General features: G+C 41.7%; 1 protein-coding gene across 2 annotated transcripts in view; it reads left to right on the plus strand.

Annotated features, from left to right (window-relative positions):
* The window catches only part of me2 (malic enzyme 2, NAD(+)-dependent, mitochondrial), a 95,668-nt gene that overhangs the window by 22,692 nt on the left and 46,509 nt on the right, over window positions 1–26,467 (plus strand). The window contains exons 1-4 of one of the 2 annotated variants that reach the window (XM_034170493.1): window positions 117–216; window positions 16,379–16,537; window positions 25,021–25,154; window positions 25,468–25,617. In XM_034170493.1, the coding sequence (XP_034026384.1) occupies window positions 16,424–16,537; window positions 25,021–25,154; window positions 25,468–25,617 (398 nt within the window). In that variant the 5' untranslated portion in view covers window positions 117–216; window positions 16,379–16,423. Of the gene's footprint in view, window positions 1–116; window positions 217–16,378; window positions 16,538–25,020; window positions 25,155–25,467; window positions 25,618–26,467 lie in introns of those variants that run through there. The other variant, XM_034170495.1, reaches the window with a different exon arrangement.

Below are 26,467 nucleotides of genomic sequence, written 5' to 3' on the forward strand. Positions count from 1 at the left end.
GCGTGGGGAATCAGAAGAAGAAAGAAGCCGCTTGGACGAGAGGTCACGAAGGGGCCCCCGGTCTGTGATTGGATTACAGAGCAGAGTCACTGCGCGTGACAAGTCTGACTAGAAGCTCTCATATTTTCTGCAGTTTGCCAGTTGTTCTACTGAAGTAGTCAATACTAATATCTCTGAAGAAGAAACGCAAGCCGCACAAGTTATATTCGGGACAAGGTAAGCTACCCCCGAAACTTCCAGAAATGAGCTGTCTGTGAACTTCCCTGCACTTTAACAATGATTATAATAATAACGGTGAATTGAACATTCATCAGTAGAGTTCCTAACGCAGCATATGAGTCACGAGACGTCGAATATCAAACTAACCTACCCTCGGTTCAAACCTACTATTTGCTTCAGTTCAACACGTTGGGTGCCTTCTGTTTCCGTTAGCTAGCTAGCTAAATCTTAGTGGTGTGTGGCGTCTAAAAAAAGTATTTTTTTAAATTCATGTGAAAACAGATAAATTCAGTGGATTATACCAAATTAAATATAAGGATCGAGTTAAGCGTACGAGTAAGTAGCGATATGTGACTGCATCTGTCATATTTGCCTCTCCATGTGGTAAATATGACAGCATTCGCCTATTGACGTATCCCATAATCCCTTGCGCGCCAGAAAGTCGCTGCTGTCAAACAACGTAGAGAATCCACATGGTGACAGTTGTAAATGAATATTATGCTACAAAAATGTAATTTTTTATGCTTTTCCTCACGTTAATAAGAGACTGCATGCATGATACCCTGAAAACTTGCTAAAACATTGCAGGCAGTTGCCCAGTTACGGATCACCTTTTTCAAAGTCCCGCTATACAGAGTCATAATGCAACTGAATGTCCTTTATTGTGTATTGTTGTATTGGGTATTTGGATGTTATCTAGCTGAAGAAGTCTGGATGGTGTAGCCCTTCTACTTAAAGTGTGAAGCCACATTATGTGTGGTGCAAACATTTGCTGGAAATGGATCATTTTGCCCGGTTCTGGATCATGACACTCTGTCACTTTGGGGGCATTCCTGGCATCTGGCTGGAACCCTTCTAATGCAGAATGATACACACTGTGCAAGAGAATGTGTTTTGAACACAAAATTATATAAATTATACTTATTAAATGAGAATTTACTTAGTTTTGAAAGGCACTGTTATACATTTTTACGAGCAAAAAGTGTGGAGGTGAGATTTCTCCCAAATTAAAAAGTAAAAGCCCCCACATTCATGCCCATTTGTGATGTTGAGATGAGCCCCAAAGTACACATGGCTCACAAGTACTGACACGGGGTTGCTGCTGAAGTGATCCACTACCGGCAAATTTTTGCGTCGGGGATAAATGCGTGCAGCAATTAAACAGCAAGATATAACACACTATTTTCTACCCAAGTAAGTAAGTATTTTCCCATTCTAGAACCAAAAACACCAAATGGCTAACCTACCTTTGCTACGTCTTAAAGATCATTACTTTCAAACTTGCAGGAATGAGTGAGTGAGAAAAAGCGCGCACACCGCAGACACTGGGATGTTTTGATTCCTCTGCTGATCACAAGGATGGCTGGATCCGGTCGAGCTTGTGGTTGTTTGTAGACAAAACATTAGTCTTTCCATTGGTACCAATTATTAGCTTATTCGCACTGATTACGAGAAACGACGGCACAAATACTACAGCAGTGATCTGGAACCGGCAATGATCCGGAACTGGGCGAGTGACTGTATAACAAATAATCCATGTTTGCTCCGTTTAATCTGCGTGGAATTTAATAAACGCAAACCGAATTTCAGACATATTATATATTAGTCTGGAACAAAGAGGACAAACAGCGATGTAAAGGACAATAATCAAGACGTTAAAGAGCAAACTTCAGTTTCCCCCCAGAACGACATGAACAGGAAGCGAGTGTAGCTCACAGTAGCTCCCATTGAAAATAACGGAGAGACAGCCTGTGATTCTCGCATGTTTACATAAAACAAACGCAATAACAACATCTATAAACCCAGAGAATATATTCATGAGAGTTTTAGGCACAATATAAAAATTGTTTTATGTTGTGATGTTAATGGTGTTGTCTGTGTGCAGCGGTTAAAGTGCAGCCCGATCAGAGCGTCTCAGTGCAGTTCTCAATGTTACTGAGATCTCGCAGCATGGCGACCTCTTCAAAGTTTTGCGGGATTTGAAACGTCAATAAGGCGAATACGTAGCTTTGATGAGCTATTTTGGTCACAGGCACACGAACAGACCACAGAGCTTTTCATGAATTTAAATAAATATATAAACCAAGGCATTAATAATCATTCTTTACAAGATTTACTTTATGTAATATCATTGTTTCAGAATTTCATGCAGTAGTCCTTTAGACAGGAAGAACTTTGAAAACAGAAATTGTATGTATGTCTCTTCTTGCCACAGAAATTTTCATGATCCAGTTGCAGTTTTTCTTTTTGATTAGTTCGAGCAGATGTAGCTGAAATGGACCCTGTACTGCAACTGTGCATCTTGAGGAGACACCTGAAAATTGGTGCCTGGGTTAAAACTAAAGCCCCTTTCACACTGGGCCAACGCAGAGTTGCGTAATGCGACATACCGACGACGCCAAGTGTATGCAGCCCTATGCCGGTGTCGCAGATCAAATGGTACCCCCTAAAACTCTGTTCGTGTGATGTCAGATCAGTGACAAAACCCCATTCATGTAAAAAATGGGTTTGTGTGTAGATATTAACGGCACACAAATTATCTCTGCGCACGCGCAAAAGTGCTGCACACAAGGACCAGCCCTCCCTCCGCCTGCTCAATCTTGATTTCTGCTCCCTCAGAGAATTCCTGCTCGCTTGCTTCAAACTTATGGCACTATGGGGAGGGAACCAGGTCGGCGCTGGCTCTGCTATCCTCTCTGACACGGAAGTCATTTGGAGACAACGGCGTTAAGCGGTTATCACCTCGTTTATGCTTAAAACTTCACTCCAAAAGTACTTTTACCTTTTTAAACATCATCAGTCCAGGGCTCTTCCTAAGCAGTGGCACAATGTCGCTGTGCCATCATCACACAGATTGTCAGATTTAGTGTATCCCTTTCTGTTTTTCTGGGTAATTATTTATTTTTTCAAATCTTTACAAGTTTTGGATCTTTCCTGGTGTCAGGAAAACAGCCAAAGTCAGGCCAAAGTGCTGAAATGGCGATGGGATGTGGCTTTCTGTTTTTTGTTTCCCCAACTTCCCCAATTTTATTATTATTATTTTTTTTATGCTGGTGGACTGGGTCCCTGCGTTATTTTATTTTTTTAAATCCCTCTTTTTCTGGGATTCAGCAGATGCATTTCAGCTGGGGGTTGAACATGCAAGCCTCGCAGTCACGGTTTTGTTTTTATTATTATTATTTTATTTAAGTTACCGTGTTTGTGAAGCGTTGTGTGTTGAGAGAGAGAGAGAGAGAGAGAGAGAGAGAGAGAGAGAGAGAGAGAGAGAGAGAGAGAGAGAGAGAGAGAGAGAGAAGCCAGTGGACGAAAGTGTTTTTTAAAAACAGACAGCCACACTGCATTGCTTTAAATGTGTAGTAAGCTATTTCAGAGGATCAGTGTGGACTGTCTTTCTCCTAAAAGGCTTTATTTTACTCTGTGTTTCGTTGGAAAGTTATAGCTTTTGGTGCTAAATGGATTAGCGCTTACACGGCTGCATGCTCTGCATGTCTTCTTCTGGTTTTTTTTGGGGGGGGGGGGCATTACAGAGCCACACACAGGCCTGGGATATGTACTACAACGTTAAATGAAGCTTCGAGACACAGAATTTGCCTCGAATATTTTTTGTAATTGAATTATTCGAATTACTCGACTGATCATATCAGCCCTACTCCAGTCATCATCTATCTCAGCGACAGATCTCTGAAGCTTCTGTGCCACAATCATTTCCACATAAGTTCAACATTATTTCATAACAAATTACAGAAAGTCCTAAAAATCACCTCCTGACACTGGCGTGTCTGCAGACTGACTCTGTACACTCAAACCGATCAAAGGGAATAATGTGATTATTAACCATCAGATGACAAATTAAAACCTCTTAAATCATCTACCAACCATGACGACACCACCTCCCTGAAGGAGACAACAGCATCTCCTTAAAAAAATAAAAAAATAAATAATAATAATCATTTATTTATGAATCAAATCCAAACAAAACAGGTCCTGTACAAAATCCTGAAATAGCTGTATACATGAAAATACAAATACAAGAACATAAGGGGCTTATTGAATATTATTTACAAATGATAAAAGAAAATATAGGACAACCAAGCATTTACAAATCAAATTTGTCTATAAAATCAAAATCAAATCAATTTTATTTATATAGCACCAAATCACAACAAACAGTTGCCCCAAGGCGCTTTATATTGTAAGGCAAAAGCCATACAATAATTACAGAAAAACCCCAACGGTCAAAACGACCCCCTGTGAGCAAGCACTTGGCGACATTGGGAAGGAAAAAACTCCCTTTTAACAGGAAGAAACCTCCTAAAACCTCTTAAAAGAACATACTTTTAAAACATTATTGGATTCAGTAGGTTCAGGTTCAGGTTCCTTTATTTGTACCTGTAGGTAAATTAGGTTTGTAGTTCAGAAGAGAGGGGCATCCCCAAACCATGCACTCATACATACAATACAACATGAATAAATAAACAGTAAAAACAAACCAGGACTTAGTGTTCAGAGTCAGTTGTTCTTAGTGGCGCTGATTTTTGTTTAGCACAGATATTGCTGCAGGAACAAAACTGTTTTTAAATCTCTTTGTTCTACATTTTGGAACAGAAAATCTCTGAGCAGATGGCAGGAGCAGAAGCGGAGAGTTCAGAGGGTGGGATTGGTCCTGGCTGATACTAGAGCCGAGCCGCTGTAACTGTCTGATGTACAGTGAATCTAGGCTCAGTTGTGGTTGCCCAGTCAGCTTACTCGCCCATGTAACTATCTTGTTTAGAGAGTTCCTGTTCGTCATAGATAATGACCCAAACCAAGCCACTAAAGAAAATGATAAAAATGGACTCAATAAAAGCACGATAGAACAAGGATATAAGAGTTCGATCAACATTAAAAACAGCCAGTTTCCTGAGACAGTACAAGCTCTGCTGTCCTTTCTTGAAGACTTCCTCGCATTTGGCTACAAAGGTCAGTCCAGAGTCAATTACAGTTCCAAGGTATTTGTATGTGGTGACCTGCCCCACAGTCTCACCTTTGATTGAGGTGGTCATGCTATGAGTTTGACCACTCTTCCTGAAGTCCATGACCATGTCCTTGGTTTTGGACACATTTAATATGAGGTGAGAGGCCTCACACCACTCAACAAAGTCATTGACAATCGGCCCATGGCCACTTTCCCCATCCTTCAGCAAGCTCACAATGACAGAGTCATCTGCATATTTTAAAATTAATCTGTTCTCATACTTGCTTTGACACGTTTGTATACAAATTATACAGCATTGGTGAAAGAACACACCCTTGTGGTGAACCAGTGGAAGTGCAAACAGGATCAGATAAAACACCATTGACCCTCACTCTCTGTGTCCTGTCAGATAAAAAGTTCAGAATCCACCCCACTAGATTCTTACTCAAGTTAAAATGATCTAAAAGCCTATTAGTTAAAATATGGGGCTGGATAGTGTTCAAAGCTGAGGTAAAATCCACAAATAAAAGCCTGGCATGGGTTCTGTGCCCATCCAGGTGGTTCAAAACAAGAGTCAATAAAGTGGCTGTGGCATCCTCAACTCCCCTGTGCGGCCTGTATGCAAACTGTAAAGGGTCAAGCTCCCCCTCCACCAACCGTAAGATTTCAGTTCATACAAATTTTTCAAAGATTTTCATTACAATTGATGTAAGTGCAACAGGCCTATATTCATTCAAGGTCTTTGGGCAACTAGATTTGGGGACAGGGACTATATCAGCTTCTTTCCATATTTTTGGAATAGTTTGTTCCTTCAAAGACATTAAAAATGGAATGCAAGATAGGGCTGAGTACTGATGCACATGTCTTTAACATACGCCCACACAGTCTGTCAGGACCTGGACTTTTGTTAACTTTAATTTTGTAAAAGGCTTTTTCTACGTCTTTTAGTTCAGTATTAAAGTGCTGAGTATCCACAAGCTCATTCTTCAGTTCCTGAATCTCAGAATTAAAATCCACAGTGTTAAAACGGTTATAAAAACTGTTAAAAGCACTGGCTAACTCGGTGTCAGAGCTAAAAGCTTCCAACCACAGATGGCTCTTATTCTTAGTGCCCCCCTGGCCCACAATGGTTTTCATGCTAGACAAGCAGAGCCCATCCTGTTAGCAGCCACATCCTCCTCCAATTTGGCTGTATGGGCTCTTCTTGCTTTAGCAATTTCAGCTCTAAGTTCACTGGTAGCTTCTTTTTGAGCTGTCACACTTCCCTGTTTAAAAGCCCGATTTCTTTTGTCCAAGGCACCTAGTAACCCAGGGTTTGTTGTTGGGATACATCCTTATTGTTTTCACAGGTATAATCATATCCCTGCAGAATGTTGCATATGAACAACAGACGTCTGTCAGCTCATCAAGACTATCACAGGAGCTTTTAAAAACATTCCAGTTTGTGCACTCAAAACATTCTTGGAGGCATTGTATAGAGTCCTCAGTCCACACTTTCACCTCCTTTGTCTCAACCTTTTCTCTTCGCAACATATTTTTATATGTTGGAATAAGATGCACGCAGTTGTGGTCCGCCAGTCCAAGCGGGGGAAGCAGGACGGATTTATACGCATCTTTGATGGACCCATAACATAGGTCCAGCGTCTTATCCCGCCTGGTGGGTCAGGAGACATACTGGTGGAAATTCGGTAGTGTCTTTTTGAGAGATGTCTGGTTGAAGTCTCCCATTAAGAGCATTGGCGCATCGGGGGAAATAGACTGCATTTTCTGCACTGTTTCAAATATAGTGCTACATGCTGACACCGCGTTCACTTTGGGGTGAATGTACACAATACACAGAAACAGTTGGGGGAACTCACGGGGCAAATAGAAGGGGAGCAGGGATACGCACAGGAGCTCAATGTCGGGCATACAGCTACGGGCCGTGACAGTTACAGATGTACAGTACCTCTTATAGATGTACACACAGACTCCTCCTCCTTGCCTTTTCCCCGTAACTTCAGGGTCCCGGTCCAGTCGAATGGGCGCACCAAAGTCCCCCACAGCCAGATCGGTGTCTCGGTCCCGTTCCGTGAGCCAAGTCTCAGAGAACATAACAAATGTAGCAGGGTTCTAGCTAGCGCAAACTTGCGTTACGGCCCGTTACGCTATAATTTTCAATACAGCGTAACGGCTCTGTAATCAACCGTTTCTGCAGCGCGACTCCAGTTTGAAGGGTGAATCAATGAAGCAATGCTACGATTCAATGGCTCATGGCTCTTTGATTCGCTGCTCTTCAGAAGCGGTCAGTCCACTTCTTTAGCCCCTCTCAAAGCTATTAAAATATCATGAGTCACTTTTGTGTGGATTAAAGTCACTAACTGGGACTCTTGTCTTGTTGCAGTCAAAAAACGAGAATCGTCCGTTTGCACAGCTCCAAACGCTGCGTGGCTCTTTGCTGAGACAGAGTCCGCTCGGAATTAATAACTTCAAAACGAATTGCCGCTTTAAATAAAATGACACCTCTTTACAAACATTGCAATACAGACAATAAACTACAATCGACTAAAACTTTTTTCCTCCCAAAATGAGACGTCCTGCATTCTTTATGAACCTGACGTACAGCGCAGCGAGCTGTAGAGCTCAGCTCAGATATGGAAAGACATTCATGCCAATAATAATGTCTGAAAGGAAATGCTTTTGACAAAAACTAACAGATTTTATTTCTGTTTATGTCCAGAGATCAAGGATCCACCATGTAGAGTTTATTATGTTCAGAGTTTAAGGATCCAGTGACCAATTTCACATTTACGAGGTCTATTAGAAAAGTATCCGACCTTATTATTTTTTTCAAAAACCATATGGATTTGAATCACGGGTGATTGCATCAGACATGCTTGAACCCTCGTGGGCACGCGAGAGTTTTTTCACGCCTGTCGATTACGTCATTCGCCTGTGGGCAGTCTTTGAGTGAGGAGTGGCCCACCCTCTCGTCGTTTTTTTCATTGTTTAGGAATGGCTCAGACTGCTGCTTTGTTTGATCAAAATTTTTTCAAAACTGTAAGGCACAACTGAGTGGACACCATTCGATAAATTCAGCTTGTTTTCGGTAAAAATTTTAACGGCTGATGAGAGATTTTGGTCTGGTAGTGTCGCCGTAAGGACGGCCCACGGCGCCTGACGGCGTTCTGTGCTTCGAGGCGGCAGCGTCTCGCCGTTTCAAGTTGAAAACTTCCACATTTCAGGCTCTGTTGACCCCCAGTAAGTCGTCAGAGAACAGAGAACTTTCAGAAGAAGTCGGCATGAGGAGTTTTTTCGGACATTCCATTGTTAACGGACATTTTGTAATGAAAGAACGTGCGGGCAGAGTCGTATGTCGGGCAGTACCCGAACGCGGGGGGTCACGACAGGAAAAACACCGCCGTTGGAAACCTTAACGGGCAAGTTGGAACATGCCCAAGCTGTTAAACAATTTCTCAGTTACTCACTTGTTGAAAGCCATCAAAAGCCGCCTGAATTTTACAAATGGTTTTCAACACGGAGGTGTTTTTCCTGTCGCGGCGCACACAGATTTGCCGAGTCGTCACGGAAACGACTCGGCGAATTTGCGCGCACGTCTTTCATTAAAAAAATGTCCTTAAACAGTGGAATGTCCGCATAAAGTTCTCATGCCGGCCTCTTCTGAATCTTCTCTGTTCTCTCACGATGTCCTGGGTGAATTAAGCCTTAAATTAGGATGTTTTCAGGTCGAAACAGGCTGACGACGGCGCCTGGAAGCGCTGCAAGACGTCCCACTCCGTGGGAAGTCCTTACACTGACAGAAACACCCCATAATCTCTCATCAGCCGTTAAAACTTTTCACCGAAAACCATCTTAATTTCTCGAATAGTGTCCACTCGGATATTCCTCACAGGTCCAGAAAAAAGTTTGATAAAGCAACATGCGCCGTCTCGAGCAGCGTGTGAAACAAAGGAATTCAGCCGAGAGGGTGGGACCACATCTCACTCAAGGCCTGCCCACAGGGAAATGACGTCACCGACACGCGTGAAAAAACTCATGCATGCGCACGAGGGTTCAAGCATGATTGGTGTAATCGCATGTCATTCAAATCCATATAGTTAAAAAAAATAAATAAATAAAAGGGTCGGTTTATTACCTAATAGACCTCGTATTTACTTTAAGACTCAATAGCGCCAAATTACAACAAAAGCCGTCTCAAGGTGCATCACACAGAACAGTTCAACATAAAAAAGTTAAAATAAATAAATAAAAAAACTCAAATACCTAATTAAAAACAGAAGTAAAAGAATAAAACATAAAATAAAAACTAGTCATAAGAAAGAGAATAAAAATAGGTTTTACGTCTTGACTTAAAAATGTCCACGGACTCCGACTGCGTCACTGAGGGCCATGTACTGACTAACCCAGAGTGAGATTGCCCACTCAACAAACTTCCCAGCCTTCTAGACATGATGAAGGGACTTGGGCTGTTGTACCTGGCTTCTCCCCTTTGGATACCCCTAGAATGACCAATTTTTAGCTTAAATTTTCAAAAGCTGCCCCCCTTCCGCACCATCCCACCCCCTCGGTCGCTTCACTCCCTCGACATTACCACTATGCTAAAATTTTATCCTAGCTAGAACCCTGGATAGAGACTTATAATTAAGTTTAAAGGGTGATAATTACTTAACGCTGTTGTCTTCGACTGACTTCCGCATCAGAGAGGAGGACTGTCAATCAAACCTTGCTCTCCAGAGACAGACAATCACAGCAGAGCCAGTGCCGACCTGGTTCCCTCCCCCATAGTGCCATAAGCAGGGCTGTGAAAACTCCGCGCGGGTGGGGGGTGTGTGTGTGTGTTAGTGATGTACTCTTTAATCGTGAACATCACTGAGTTTTTAAAGTGCTTATTGCAAAGAGTTATTTTTTTTATGACATCGTGTAAGTTTTATAAATCCGCGGACACTGATCTGTGTGTTACAGATTTGTATCTGTAACACACAGATCAGTAAAATCTGTAACACACAGATCAGTAACACAGGAGGTGATGGTCTAGTGGCTAAGGTGTTGGGCTTGAGTCCAGAAGATTATGGGTTCAAATCCCCGCCTGACTGGAAAATCACTAAGGGCCCTTGGGCAAGGCCTTTAATCCCCTATTGCTCCCGGTGTGTAGTGAGCGCCTTGTATGGCAGCACCCTGACATTGGGGTGAATGTGAGGCATAATTGTAAAGCGCTTTGAGCATCTGATTCAGATGGAAAAGCGCTATATAAATGCAGTCCATTTACCATTTACAAATCAGTTTCCTCGGATCTGCAGAAAAATGCCACTCAGTGTCGTAAAGCAGGACTGATTGGTTGCTGCGGCGACGCTGTGTTGCTCCTGCTGCGCTTAAGCTAAACTTAGCATGTGGACATCCTAAACTCTTAGAGCTTTCAAGTTTTTAAAATAAGATTTGTGCAGCATGTCTGTGTCACGGACCGACATCGCACAGAGAGAAGATGGCAAGAAAGACTGTTTGAGCAAGTCTTAAGGACAAGAATCCGTGGACTCGTCGCTGGCTTCATCAACACACCTGAAAGATAAAAGAAACAGGAAAAGTGAACTGTGTTCTCTCAGGAAACACGGTAAGAATTTTTATCTCCCTGGAAAATGAACATTCTGCTGTTCAAACAGGATTTTAGACAAGATTATGTGACTTTTTTCACTAATCTAGACTTTCTTTCATTGTAAAAAAGACATTGTGGCTTTGAATGGATTTAGGCTGCATGAATTTACACAAGAATATGTGACTTTTTACTATAAGGTATGTTATTGATATTTTACCATGATTTTCCAAATATTCTACAAGCTTTTTCTATTCTTTTCAGTCTTCATGAATTTCATGTAGTTTAATTGTTCTGAGTTAATGCATAATTTGGTTTACAATTAAAAGGAAAATCATTCCAGGTCCTACTTCCACATCATATTCTGTTATTTCAACATCATCATTGACAGGTCAAATAAAAGGTTGAATGTAGGATCATTAAATATGCACTAATTTTGAGATTTGTTCTTTCAGGAAATGCTGAAAAAGTATCATTAGATAAAAATTTATTCTGGGGCTCCATGGGGCCCTATACCCCAGCTCCTGGGGAGCTGTACCCCCCTGCAAATTTTCCTCAGATTTCACAATTTTCATTTCACAGCCCTGCATAAGTTTCAAGCGAGCGAGCGGGAATTCTCTGCGCGTGAGCAGAAATCAAGATTGAGCGGGTGGGGGGAGTGCTGGTCCTCGCGTGCAGCACCTTCTGTGCGTTCGTGCAGTTAACCTTCTGGGGCCGATGCCGTCGTATATAACGACGGCTAAGACCAAGCTTTTCTAAATTATAAATAACTTTTTAATGATATGAGATAGAAACTTTTTTTTTTTTTTTTGCTGAAATGTTAACTGCGGACTTTCTAGCCAACCATCGACCTTCTTTGTACTCCTCATAGAAGCTGTGTGAATATGTGCGCAATGTGAGTGTCCAGTCGGAATTGGTTCACCGTCGCATGGTTTTCCGAAATCCATTCGTAGGGCAGATTTACCTCACATGAAAAGCCAAAGATCGTTTTCAGGAGTGATATGTTACTAGTTGGCCCATATGAATAGCCCCCTGGGTGCTCCAATGAGTACATACTATTAGTACATACTCAGTGTGCCCTGCGCCATTACGCACAGCGATCAGTGAAAGCAGGAGCAGACTGAGAGCCTCTGATGACAATCTCACGTGCTCAAACAAAGAGCATACAAAAGAATAATATTTAGCTCTCATATTTGTCCCTTATGGGTAGAAAATTTTGGCACCAGAGGAGAATATTTCAGTAAGACTCACATTTTTAGTGAAGATTTCAGCTTCTACATCAACATTAGTCATCCAGTAAATGATATAAATAATCTAGGTAAGTTTTACTAAGAAACTTGAACTTATTTTAACTTGGAAATATGGCTATTACTGACAGTGGTAATTTTCTTGTATTTTTAACCTTTTGGACATGTATACTTTGAAAGACCAGAACTTGAGAGAAAATAAAGTTACAGCCAAAATTTTAAAAGTTTCTGCAACCATAAAGGTTAGAGATATAAACTAATTACTAAAAACAGCAAATTGAAGACATCAATTTTTTTTTACCTCTTTGGGACTGAATGCTCTACAATATTGTGAAAATGCCCGTATTATCATACTGCATGCGCATTGGTCATTACAAACATGTTTCCCTTCACTTGCAAACAAATCAGTCCCAGCAATCAAAACACACACAGAACACGAACATAAACTGAACTCATTATAAAGAACAAGACTTCCAGTTCAGAGGGTCTTTTGTCCCCTCTTTATGTAAGGGGGATGTTCCACTAGGTGGGACCCCTAAATAGCACTTGGAAATGGGTGGTGTAATCAGGGGGAACAAAAAAAAAAAAAGAGACAACTGAGTTTTGGTGGCTAAATGTTGACGTCACCTACATAGGTCCATTGTTTTACTTCGTATTTTAGGGGAAGTCACAGGTCACACATCAGTCTGGGCTGTAAGCTGGTTGCATAGGTCTGTTACCTAAACAAAAAAAAATTACACTTCTGAGATGAGGAGATTGGTTGTTTCTTTACAGAGAAGTGACAGAAAACTACTCATCTGTCATAGCATCCCCTCTCTCTCTCTCTCTCTCTCTCTCTGGCCACTGGAACACTTTCAGCTTCGCCTGGTAGTTGTTGGCACTCCCCACTTGTTGCCGGTCTCCAGCAGGAAGACGTTTGTTGATCATCTCCAAAGTGACATCTTTTGATTTTCTTGTAGACAGTGGCCCCACCTTGAATCCACTTCTCCTTCGATCCGCAGCTTCTTTAAATCTTTCAGTTCAGTCATCTTCAAATTTTTCACATACCGTGATATAGAAGAAACCTCTGCGTTTTTGGAGATGCCATAAAGCCGTATGTTGTTATGAGGTGTTCAGTAGGGTTATGACTACAAAACTTTTTTCAAAACTTTCATTTTCCTGATGTTGCATTTGATGAACTTTTACCCATAGATCACTTTTTTGAAGTTTATTTCATTGGATCATGAAAAAAACCTCCCGCACCTAGCACCACATCTCTTTTAAAAATACACGAGTTTACACAATACTATTTAAAAATAACGTAACAAGAAAAGAATTAACAAGTATCAAGAAATAACAAGAAAATATATACAAATAAATATTGCTAAAATATATTATTAAACAATAATTAAAAGAAATAAAAAATAAAGGTAAAATAGATGATGGGGGAGGTGATGGTCTAGTGGTTAAGGTGTTGGGCTTGAATCCAGAAGATCATGGTTTCAAATCCCCACCTGACTGGAAAATCACTAAGGGCCCTTGGGCAAGGCCTTCAATCCCTTATTGCTCCCGGTGTGTAGTGAGCGCCTTGTATGGCAGCACCCTGACATTGGGGTGAATGTGACTCATAATTGTAAAGTGCTTTGAGCGTCTGATGCAGATGGAAAAGCGCTATATAAATGCAGTCCATTTACCGTTTATATAAATGCAGTCCATTTATAGATGAACATGAACATGCCACTCAACAAAGTCTGCTACCAAACTGGTGTCTAAACACTCTGTCAACCAGAAAAGCGCCACAGGTGCTTCAAAGTCTGGCTGAAGATGGAGTTAGTGTCCCAACACCATCACAGTCTGTTGTCTGGCATCGAACAATCAGAGATGCAGAACAAGTTAAGAACCGCCTCATGGAACTGATCTCTGAAGATAAATTTTGTTTGCATTTTGATGGTAAGAAAATTGACAATAAGGAGTACCAAGTTGTGTACTTGAAAAATGACAGAAGAACATTACAACTTGGCATTTTGGCTTGTGACAGTAGAACCACTGCAGACATGTATATACCAGGATAGGACCTGCTTGATGAGTACAATGCATGGAACAGTATTCAGATGATCATCTCTGACACAACAACAGTCAATACTGGTCACAAAAATTGTGTTGTAGCCAGGCTTCAGAGAACATTTCAACACAAGGGATTCGATGAACCTCAATACATCGGCTGGCAGCACCACATTCTTGATCTTGTTCTGCGACATGTGTTGGACTTCTTTTTTCCTATACGGTCACCGTCACCTAACATTAACTACGAGTTTATTGATGAGATTTTGGAACAGTATGATGATTTGCAAAATGCACACATGGGCACAGAAGTGATACCAGAATATGAGAACCTTGGCTGGAGACATGATTTTAAATTCCTTTTTGAGCTTTGTGAAGAATACAAGTTTTACAAAATGGAGGAAAAATGGCCTCACATCAAATGGCACAAGCTGCCATCACTTCACAGTGCCAGGTGGAACTCACGAGGAATTTTAGCACTTATTGCATTTTTCCTTCTTGCAAAGTGGCGAGAACAGCTGAGGGTAACTTGCGATTTCATTGCAACTACATGGTCGTGGGCCTGGTTTTCTAACCAACACTATTGAGAGACAGATTATGAAGTCCTGCTGTCATCAATATCCAAACTTAAGTGTCCCAAAGCTGTGAAATGCTTCTCTACTCATAGTAGCTGAGAGAGCTGTAAGGTTGATGGAGGAGGTTCGTTCTACTTGCAAAACAGACAAATATCTTAGCAGCAAATTTATTAACACTAATACACAAATCTGAAACACTATTAAAAACACGACAAATGCTATATGTACTCATTTTCATGTATTCCTCGTGTATTGTATGTAAAACTGACATGTTATAATAAAGAGTGTTTGAGCCGCTAGGTGTTTTAATGTGAAATATGAATCTGTCTTAGGTGCGGGAGGTTTTTTCAAGGTCTGGCAAAACCAAAGTCATTTTTGTGAGTTTTAGGTAAAAGTTCATCATTTATAATCCCAGGCTAATAAATTTGAGATTTGTCATAAACCTAGTGTTCAACCCTCCAAGTCTGTGATCTTCTCCTGGAGTAATTTGATTATTTAGCAGCTGAACGAGGGTGTCCTTCACTCCATTGTCCCATTCCTTTTTCCCTGCCATGCTTCTCTCCATCTCTTCCAAGTGTTTGACCACCTTCTCTTACTGGTAGCGACACTGACTTGGTAATTTATTTCAGTTGTTAGCTCATCCAGATTTTCATGACTTCCTTGAAACATGCTGTCATTTGTGACAATTCCTTTTAATTTCTGATTTAAAGACCTGTATACGTTCCACCACTACTTTACCCACCACTTTTCTTAATGAGTCAAGTATAGCAGACGGGGCCTGTTCCTGTGTCATGTCATCGTTTTCACGTACACGTTTCACCAGCCTGGCTTTCGTGCTAAGTTTCAGGAACGACGTGGCTCTGAGATGTGGGTCTCCCCTTCTTATTTTTATCCCTGCTTGTAGTTATATTAATTCAAGTCACTTTATGAGGTTTTATTTCGATTGATGGAGGAGCTGCCGCTTGAGTCACCACGCCACCTGATGTCTCAAACATAAACTTAGACCAAAAACACAAATCTTGGATTCCTTCTACTGGCACCCCACTCTAAAACTGCAAACTGAACTGTGAAAACATTGAGTGTCAGCACTCACGGTGAAATGTTACTTCATGTCATGGTGTATAGAAATAAAATTAATTTATTATTTGTTCATTGCACCTTAGGCAGTCTTTTGCGATGTTTATTGCACATGCTCATATCATGATGATGATGATGATGATGATTAAAGTAGGTTTAATTGTGCAACACTAGTATGAACCCAAGATCTTTTGTGTGAACAACTTCATTTCCATCCATTTAAGGTCTGCATCACATTCCAAAAGAAGTTGGGATGCTATAACATTTCCCACTTTGTAATGTTGCCATTCTTTCTCACAACACTGAAAAGATGTTTTGGCATTGAGGATATCAAGTGATGAAATGTTTACTTTGTCCTATTCTTCCTGCGAACTCTAAATAGTTACTGCTGATACTGGTTCGTTTCTCAGATTCATTTTTACTTCTTAAGTAAAAGTATAACTTTAAGAAGTCCACGGCCATATCTGAACTACTGTCATTACTACATTTAGTTTAGCCCAAACTACAGTAGGTTTTGTTTCTCAGTAGTCACTGTGAATATTCTGCATTTTAGAACAGCTTTCTCAGTTTTGCTGAATTTCATAAATTCATGGTGTCCAAGTTGCTGAAAATGGAAAGGCAGCTCTGTTTTAAAAACAGCTTTGTAGTTTATGTGCTAAACTTTCTTTCTCCTTACATCCACAGCAACTTTGTACCACTGCACCTACCAGACCACTGAGTGAGCATCATGTTGTCCACGGTGAGGGCAAGTTCTTCTTTGTGGCCTTGTGTCTCTGTGTGCAGATGGGCACATACTAAAGAGAAGGGCAAGCCCCTCATGCTCAACCCTCGCACCAATAAGGTGAGTGGACAATTACTGGTGTAAGTGTGTGGTCATGAGCTGTGGAGAGCATATAAAGTGTTGAAGATACATTAAATAAACAAATGGCAACTTTGTGAACATTTTTAGCAACATGGTGCTCTATTAGCTCTTGATTATTTGTCATGTCATCAAAATGACGTAACCCTTTTTTAGTCTGTACACCAGAACAACAATCATGTTTTCCTTGTTGGTTTGGGAAAAATTGATTGTTTTCCTTTATGTTCCACTTTTCAGAACTCTGCTCCACATTACAAATGAGTAAATGTGGAAACAATGTAACGATTTACAGCAAGTGTAGGCATTTAGATGTAGTCAAACTTAGGCCTGTCATCACAACTATTTTAATGGATAATATATCATTCTAAAATAATCTAGAAGCACTATGTTTTATTGTTATTGAGCCTTTTATGTAGCTGATAATGCAAGTATGTCCTTTACAAAAGTAAAAAGTTAACTTTTAATTCTTAACATTGAGACATTGGAATGTCAAATATATCCTAATTAAATAAACAGTGAGAAAAATTGACTCTTAGGCCGTGTTAACTAAAATTGCACTTAAACAAAGGCGCTCTTCTGTCTCATTCAGCTTATACCCAGGACATTACCACAGCAGCAGTGCTTTGAAACATTGTTCATTTGTACTTATTATTCTGACATTTCTGGTTGGAATTATGCAGTCTTTGAGCAAAATGTCGGTTAGGCCTGGTTCACACAGCAGGATAATTAGTCCCATATCGGACCCGATCTTCCACTTCCGACAATCTTAAGGACACCCCGACAATCGTGATGATGCTAAAGATAATCTTATTAGATATTCCTGCCATGTGTGGTGTGTTAAGAGCACTCAGATCTGCTCGGAAGGCCGTCTGGAGCGCTCCAATCGCAAATAGGGGATATTCAACATGTTGGATTTTTTTGGCCCGATATCACAGTGTGTGTGGTGTCCTCCGACCACAAACGAGCACGCAGCTTGATGAATGTGATGTGCAGCCATTCAGAAAGCGAGGTGACGTATGCACGGAGTGGAAAATAAAATCAAAACAGCTGTTCTGACTTACCAGAAAGTCTGGTGGTCGCGCTGTCTCCACTCCTTTAAAGAACACCTTTTCTTTTTCTTTTTGTATCGTTTTTTCCCCTCTGTTTTAAATAGTCCACAAAGTACCTCCATTTGTTTACTCTGAAGTCATGTTTCATTTCGAGAGATTTTGCGAGATTTCCTGTCTGAGCTGTGAATGTTCATTTGTGAAATCTGTTCGTGTGTGGTGTTGTTGTCCTTACCATGTGGCTGAACATCACACACTGTACGACCAAACCTGTTAAAGCTATGATCTTTTTTATCTTCATGTGTGTGGTCTCTCAGGTTTTGGAAACCTAAAGATAATTTTAAAATCCTGTCGTGTGAACCAGGCTTTAGCATTAAGTCAGGCATTATCTTCAATTTACCTGCTTCACTGTTTTGTGTGTGTGTGTATATGTTATAAATGCATCAGAACTTTAAAAAGAAAATACAAACATGTTGTTATGTACTGACAAACTAACGTTGACCCCTCCAGGATTTTTAGAGTATAGAGTGCTTCAAAAAAGAAAAAGGACCCACCAAAGAGTCCTTATGGAAGAGATCAGATGGTACAAAATTTACATTGATGTAAATGGATTGCATTTATATAGTGCTTTTCCATCTGCATCAGACGCTCAAAGCACTTTACAAATAATGCCTCACATTCACCTCGATATGAGGTTGCTGCCATACAAGGTACTCACTACACACTGGGAGCAATAGGGGATTAAAGACCTTTCCCAAGGGCCCTTAGTGATTTTCCAGTCAGGCTGGGATTTGAACCGAGGATCTTCTGGTCTCAAGCCCAACGCCTTTACCACTAGACCATCATCTTCCCTGATGTCTTAATTTGTTGCTCTGTTTGTAGTACAGTCCAGACAATCACTGTTGTTAGCAACTTCGACTGATTCTGTCAATATAAGAAGCACTTTGCGCAGCATTTCATTCATGACAGAGTTGCAGCAACATGTCCACAGAGAGCAGTAGGACAGTACTTTGTGCACAAAACATGGCGTCGTATATGAGAACTAGAGTCCGCACTCCCAATGCTGCACACTAAACAAAAACGTCCCTTCATGGACATGACGTCTCCTAACCGGGCAAAATATTGATGAAGTTCCTGGATGTTAATGCATTTTCAATGGAGATTCGCGACTGAACACACTCAGAAAAATGCTTGCAAAATACGTGTTAAAATGCCATTTTGACCTGGATATCAAGCCAGTAAAATTAATTTACATTAAATTATGTATTAAACTTACTCTGACACACACATTCCCAAATATTAGTGTTGAAAGTCACACGGATCTGAGCTGTTCAAGCTGCTGAGCTGAGGGGTCCTGCTGCAGCTGCTGCTGTGTTCAACACAGCGCGGCTCCTAAAACCATTACAATACATTATATTTTTACACAATTATCCTTTATTGACCGAGTTTCATTCATGAAGTCAGTGGTGTGGGTACACATCTCTGTGTGGGTGTGACTGTGAGCGGCACAGCGTGGGTCATTATAATCTCATTATTTTAAGGTGCAAATAAAAAAAAAAAATCCCCAGTCTTGTCGAACAATTTTAATCACTAACGACAAGTATTTTAACTAGACATTGGTCTAGCAGTGGAAAATATCAACTAGACATAAGTGAAGTGGTCCGTGTCATTGGGCAACACAGGTACGGCAGGAAACATACAGCTGTTGATCATCCAAATATCACAGACGAAGTGACAAGAAGAACCAAAACCACTTACTTATGGAAGGAAATATTGTCTCCCTTGTTCCTCTGTTTGTGGCTTTGCCAACGTGCGCAGCTTTCCGGCATATTCCACCTGTTAAACTTCTATGTACGCAAATCACTAACTTTCCCGGAATTAAAATGGCGATCACGCCTCCTTGCCGGCACACGGCTCAGTGCAAGTGCGGCCTCTAGTTCTCATATATAACCTCTTTGGCACAAAATGACTATATCTGCCAAACAAACCAATTTCCTATAAAATCCACTTTTGATTTGAGAAATATAATTGTAATTGTTTTGGCACGTTTTTATAGTCTCTACTGCCATCTACTGGCCAGTAGTGTTCATGGCAGTATTCATCCTGAAGCTGGGCAGACACTGTATGATAGATTTTCAATCACTGTACTTGGTTCCAGCTCAAACTGTACTACAGAACCGCACGGTGTAAAAGCTCAGAGCGCCCGGTTTATGTTCTCACACACATTGTACGTTCAAAAACCACATGTCGGACTTGTGTTTCCAGAAGCAAAACGTAAACGGCAGCTTCTTTTTTCAAATTTAATTTACATTTCTTATTTTTTACAAAAACTCTCAATGGGAGACATCACAGTTTAAAAAAAAAAAAATACAAGACAGGTCTGTGGTGTTTGCACAGGCATAGTGCGAGAGGTTGAATGCTTGTAGCGCTTCAGCAGCAGGATACCCTCACGACGGCTGACCTGAATATCAAACAGGTTTGATTTTCATCTGACCATATGATTGCTGATCAGAAAGTGGTCGTGAGATGTTAAACGCAGCTCTTAGTTATTCTCCCACGAATGAAAAATCAGCTGCATTCCGGTGGGTGCTGCCCGGTGGCTCTGGGGGGGATGGGTCGGGTGCGTGCCCGCGCTCCCTTCCGGCTCCTCCCTTGCGGGGTGCGGGTGCACCTCTTCCTTGGGGGGGGGCTGTCCAGCCTGCCTGCGGGGGGCCCTGGTGCCACACCGCTGGGATTCTGATCCTATTGGGGGGGTGGGGTGGTGGAGGACGGGCGATAATTGGACGGCCATCATTCCTATCCACGTTGGGCCTGTCCATTGGTGGGCCGGGGTCTGGTGCCTGGAGGAGGGGGGGGAGTGCCTCTCCCCGTGGCCAGATCACATGGCCCCCCTATGCCCCTGCTTCTCCCCCCGGGTTTGTGGGGCCCACCTGTCCTCCTTGTCCACCTGGGCTCCTTGGCTGCCCCTGTCTCTCCTGGGTCTCATCTTGCACCTCCCTGGCTTGGGGGCTGCCGGGCGGGGTGGCTCACCCATCTCCGGCTGCCTGGTCCCCTGTCCCCCCTGTTGGTTTGTTCTTTCCCTGTGTTTCCGGTGCTCCTCCAGGGCAACCCCCCTCCCCCCCCCAATCGTGGTCTCCCTGGTCCCGCCGCGGGTCTGGAGATGTGGGTTTGGGGGCCGCGGTTTCCTTGGGGTGGGGTGTTGCCCTGTTTTCGCTTAGACGGTCTCCCGATCTTGGGCTTGGTGGGGTCCGGGATGGGCGTGGATTGGAGGCTGGGGTGGGGTCTGGGGGGTCCTGCAGGCTACTTGGGGAGGTCTCGGGTGTCTGGGGGGCCTCGTGTGCTTCCTGGCCCGGGGGGTGGGTCTCGCCTCTTTTCTGGGGGACGGGCACCACACTCGTATGCCGGTGGTCCCTGCCTGCGCTCTGGGTTCAGTTGCGGTGGGTCCTTTACCCCCCGTCCTCGCCGCCGCTCGGTCCTCCCTCTTGGGGCCGTGCCCAGGGTGGTGTGGTTCTGGGCTCCCCCCTCTTGATGGGCCCTGCTGACACCCTGTTTCCTTCCCATGGAGTGGTCCATGTCATATGGTAGGGTTCTGTACTTTTATCTTGGCCCTGTTTCCTTCCCATGGAGTGGTCCATGTCATATGGTAGGGTTCTGTACTTTTATCTTGGCCCAACACACTAGCCACAGTAGTGATCAGATATATAGCTGTGATCTGGGTCTCTGTGTGTGGTTGGTTGTGTGTTTGTGGCCGACACCACAATTTGGTTTTGGGTGCTCTCGAGGATCAAGACTCTGGTGTCTTAGATTAGGGTATGAATGCTCACTAACTAGACAACAGACTGTCGCTGTCACTGCTTGTTCATGTGTGGTGGTTTATTCCGGCATGTTTTATGTTGGGGACCCATCTCCTCGATGTCTCACTTCACAGTTATTGCTTTCACCACTTGTCTTTAAGTTTTTGTCTGTCTTCGTGTTGTTTTAGTGGTCGGTCCCTCCTGATAGAAGTTGTCATTCGGCTTTGAGTAGGATGTTGTAGGCTGATCGGGAAGGGCGGATGGTGGTCACACACGCACACCACATTCACTCACGCACTACATACCTTCTGTCCTGCAAGAATAAATTTCATATATGTGTATTAATGTTCATAAATGGTTCTGCCAGTGTGGCATTTACCATTACTATATATGCAGATGGGGAAAAAAAAAATCTGAAAAAGGGCCAAAACTCGCGCAGTGTAAACCCAGCTTAAGATCTAAACGTCTGGCACCAGTGGATCATGGCAGTGTTCTATTTATTTTTGACACTGGTTATATCAGACGCTTATCTAATTACAATTTGGCTTTTTTTTAAATGTCTTTTTTTACAAATAGAAAAATGGAATATTTTACAAAAGCACATTTATCTGTAAACACCAACACACGACACACCTCACATTAGCGTGTTGGTTTACATAATGAATGAGTCAACCAATCACTGTTAGTGGAGGAACATTTTACCCAGAATCCTTTGGGATCTGTCTGTGTTTGTTACAAAACTTCAGAATTAGCGCATTATTCAACATTAAAAGATACATGTTATATTTTAACTTTGTACAAATGAGAGAATTGACATTAATGGAGTTATTCTATTTATACACCAAACCATAACTCAGCACTGCTTTATTTTCCAAGACCTCCGCCTGACAGCAGCGTTGTGATTGAGTAGAGAGTTGAGCTTCAGGGCTCCTCTCAGCTTGCTTCTGTGCTGGAAGCCATGTAGTAAACAGGAGCTTCCAGCAGGGGGCAGGATGCTCAGACAGAATTGCTGACTCATTGCTTGGGTCTGTTGTCGCGTTTGATGATACCATAAGCGATTGTGATGTTAAAACTCAACATCAGCTTGTTAGTACCTGCAAGTGTACCGGAGACAATACTGGAATTTATTGGTTATCTATAACTTCCGATACATTATATATATATATATATATATATATATATATATATATATATATATATATATATATATATATATATATATATATAGTACACTACTTAAGTATTGAAGAGTAATACAATTTATTTTAATTTTTCTCTGTAAATGAGGATTATGTACATTTAAAGTAAAACTAGAGATCAGATGTTTGAGAGCAGAAATGAATCACGTGTACTGCAAATTGTATTTTCCACTGAGACCGATGGTTTGTAATCCTGCTTGCACTGGATTATGTGAAACCCCCTTTCCTATGTCCACATCATCTTGTACGTTATGTGATTATTCTTTGCAAATCATTGTATTCTGTTTTTATTTACATTTTACACAACGTCCTAACTTCATTGGATTTGGGGTTGTATATAACTAATAACTTTGAAAAATAACATAAAAATCAGCACCTTGTGTTTTTGTTCTGACTAGAGTTCATTTCCTCTTTTTTTTTTTTTGTCCTCCTCAGTCACGTTTTGTGCTTGAATGAACATAAAACAACTTTATTAAGCTCAAGATCTAAAATGAATATATTTGGAAAATAACAGCTTATTAACATTCAGAGTTCTCACCTGCTTTATGTGATTTCTGCTTCTGATCATCACTGCAGAGTTTCTCCACATTAGGTTTTTTTAACACACGTGTGTGTTTTTATAACGTTCATTCATATATTCTCATTTTTCAAGGAATTTTGACCATTTATTTCATCTTATAAATTCAGTAACTGTCCCCGACATGCTCACATGATGTGAACAGGACATATTGTCAGAGCCCTGCAGGGAGAAAAAAAGGCAGCGCCACAGTTTTGTGTGTTTTCTTAACGTGTTGCTTCACTCTCTGCTCTGAGTATGTGCTCTCTCTCTGCACTGACTGGAGTGGCTCATGCCCCCTCCCCCCCTCCTTGCAGCCAGCTGACTACACATACACACACACACACACATGGCTGCAGCGATCGGACCCAGTCCTAATTTTTGACGGCTTTGAGAAAGCCGCCTGCTATTTTTTTCGGCCGTCTTTTTCGAAAATTGACCGTCCAAATGATGGCTGGATAGCTTGCTGTCTAAAATCTTGCGTGAGGTGAGGTACACCCTGGACAGGACGCCAGTCTATAGCAGGGCCACATATAGATATGCACATTCATTTCTGCAGTCAGTTAAGTCACAAATTCACCTAACGTGCATGTCTTTGGAAGTGGGAGGAAGCTGGATCACCCAGAGGGAATCCACGCAAACATGGGGAGATCATGCAAACTCCATACAGAAAAGCCACAGGTGTGAATTTCGCAACCTTGCTGTGAGGCAACAGTGCTATCTATTAAACCCATCGTGCTGCTCTTCTCAATTCACGTGTTCAAGTTTTTCCTTTTATCACATGTTTATAGTTTATACTTTAATTCTAAATTGTGGGCTGCTGGTGAAGCGTCATGTCATAGTGATGAGTATTTTCATTTAATAAAATACTGTGTGCAGAATTATGGATTCTTAGAAAGATGTGATACTTGCATCTTGACAAAAATCTTGTCTAGTGCAACTTTTAACAGTTTTCAAAATATTTGAGGTTACTTTTCTGTGATTTAGGAATAGTATAGCTTTAGGTAACAGATGTCAAGCACATCATTTATAATCACTTATGGTTATTATTAGCATTTTCTTCAGCACCAGAGGCATCAGATTGGACTTTAATATGCAAAGTGAAACATTTTAATATTGTGGCCAGTAGTTAATAATACTGAAGGTATGATATATAAAATAGTGTTTCAAGGCTTCTGAAACAGGCTATATAGATTGTCAGTCTGACCCCTGACTGGCAGGTAAAACTGGGTGGAACACATCTTATCACTACTGAGGCGCCCTTGATCCACAAATACTCCAGGTGAACTGCATACATGAGATAGGTGTGCCGGAGAAAAAGGACGTTGATCATTCCCAAAATAACAGTCCAAAAACTGGAGACATTCATCACGAAATGCCCCGCGCACAGTGTTATTTTCCATACAAAGTGCAGTAATATGTACTTGTATGGGGTGGTTATTTCGTTGAAGCCTCATGTGTTTGATGTAAACTGGGATATACAATGAAAAAATTGGAGATTGGCATAATATTTATTTAGAGGATGTGACAAACAGTGACCATAAAAAGTTGGTCACGGTTGCCAGCCTTCAAAACAATTGGTGACCTTGAAAAATAGGTCAAGGTCACTGGCCTTCGAACCCATGCGAAGTACTTCTCCAAGGCATGCACCACCAAATATGAAGTTTCTGCAAGCAATAGCAGACTAGATTTACTGGATTTTCCAGCATTTGCTGCAAATATAATGTCCAAACAGATTTGTTTGTGCCACTATCATGTACACTACAGTTCAAAACATTTTGCAGAATATTTTACAATATGGGTGTTTAGCACAAAGTTCTTACCTAATTCCTCAGTCTCTCCTCTCACTTCTTTCTGTCCATACTCTTAGGGAATGGCCTTCTCTCTACGGGAGCGACAGATTTTAGGGATACATGGTCTTCTGCCACCCAAGGTGGAGACTCAAGATATTCAGGCTATGCGCTTTCAGCGGAATCTCAAGAAGATGACTGATCCCCTAGAAAAGTATGGACAATGATTCATTAAATCACTGGGCAGGATAGGCATAAAATGATCTTCAGGTTGTTGTGTTTGTCTTGACTTTTATTTGTTGGAGTTATTGAAAATGTTTAAAGACTTTCCAGTTGTCTCACCCATTGTGTTGCAGTAACATTTGATTTCTCTCTGTCTCTTTGCTTCCTGCTTGCTATTGCCCACCCATTAAATCTTTTTCTGGGTTTTTTTTTCCTTCAGCAGTATTCCTACATATTACTCCATCCATCATATATGGTATTAAACTTTGGTTTTCAATTTAATTTCCTTTTCCCTTTTCACACAGGTACATCTACCTGATGGGCATCCAGGAAAGGAATGAGAGGCTATTCTACAGAGTACTGATGGATGACATAGAAAATTTGATGCCGATTGTCTACACTCCCACTGTGGGCTTGGCCTGCACACAATATGGACACATTTTTAGAAGACCAAAGTAAGGACATGTTGATACTAACTTTAAACAACTTGGTCCAAAAATTGAGCTGCCAAGACACATTTACAAAGAATTTATGATAAACTTGGTATCTGTTTTATTCCAGAGTTTTATTTTAATTATCAGATATAACTTAGGTCCCCTTCACACATAGTGCGAAGTTTGGACGAAGTGCACACTTAGTGCGCATGACACAGGAATCATGTGCAAACCGTGTAATGTTGTCCCTGCTGCCAATGCCTCGTACACCTGTTGTTACAACTATTTGCGCACACAAGCGCCTGAAAGACAAAGTGTGTGCTGTGCAAACCCATCTCACCCTCTCGCGGCAGGTGCCGGCCAAATTCCAGGTGACACGCACGAACTCCTAACACCGCTCGCATGGCACTTAGAAAATGTGTGGCCAGTCGCACGCTACACACAACAGGCTGCAGACGACCACTGTTGTACTGCTGTGAAATTTGTCTAAGTTCCCCACAAGTGTGACTTTGCAAACGCACACACTGACACGTGGGTGTGTGCGCTCCACTCACGGAAGGCGTGGCTTCTGACAGAAGCAGCTGTGGTGATCTGTCATTCTGGAAATTCCAGCTAGACAACACCTACTGTGTTTGGACAGTCATGGACTAAAAACTGCCCACTGTGAGGCACGTGTCTGATTGCTGTATTTATGTGGACATAACATATATCACCGTAGTGGCGACAAGCTGCAGCAAGCGAGCGCGCGTACGGAGTGGACACTGATAGCACCCCAGGTACTGCTTCTCATTCATGTCATTTCATGACTGTATGTCTGTAACCATGGGTCATCACCAGAGGAACAGATGGATCATATTTGTTTTGCTCGTTT

This window comes from Thalassophryne amazonica, chromosome 5 (genome assembly GCF_902500255.1).
Source record: "Thalassophryne amazonica chromosome 5, fThaAma1.1, whole genome shotgun sequence".
Taxonomy (NCBI): Eukaryota; Metazoa; Chordata; class Actinopteri; order Batrachoidiformes; family Batrachoididae; genus Thalassophryne; species Thalassophryne amazonica.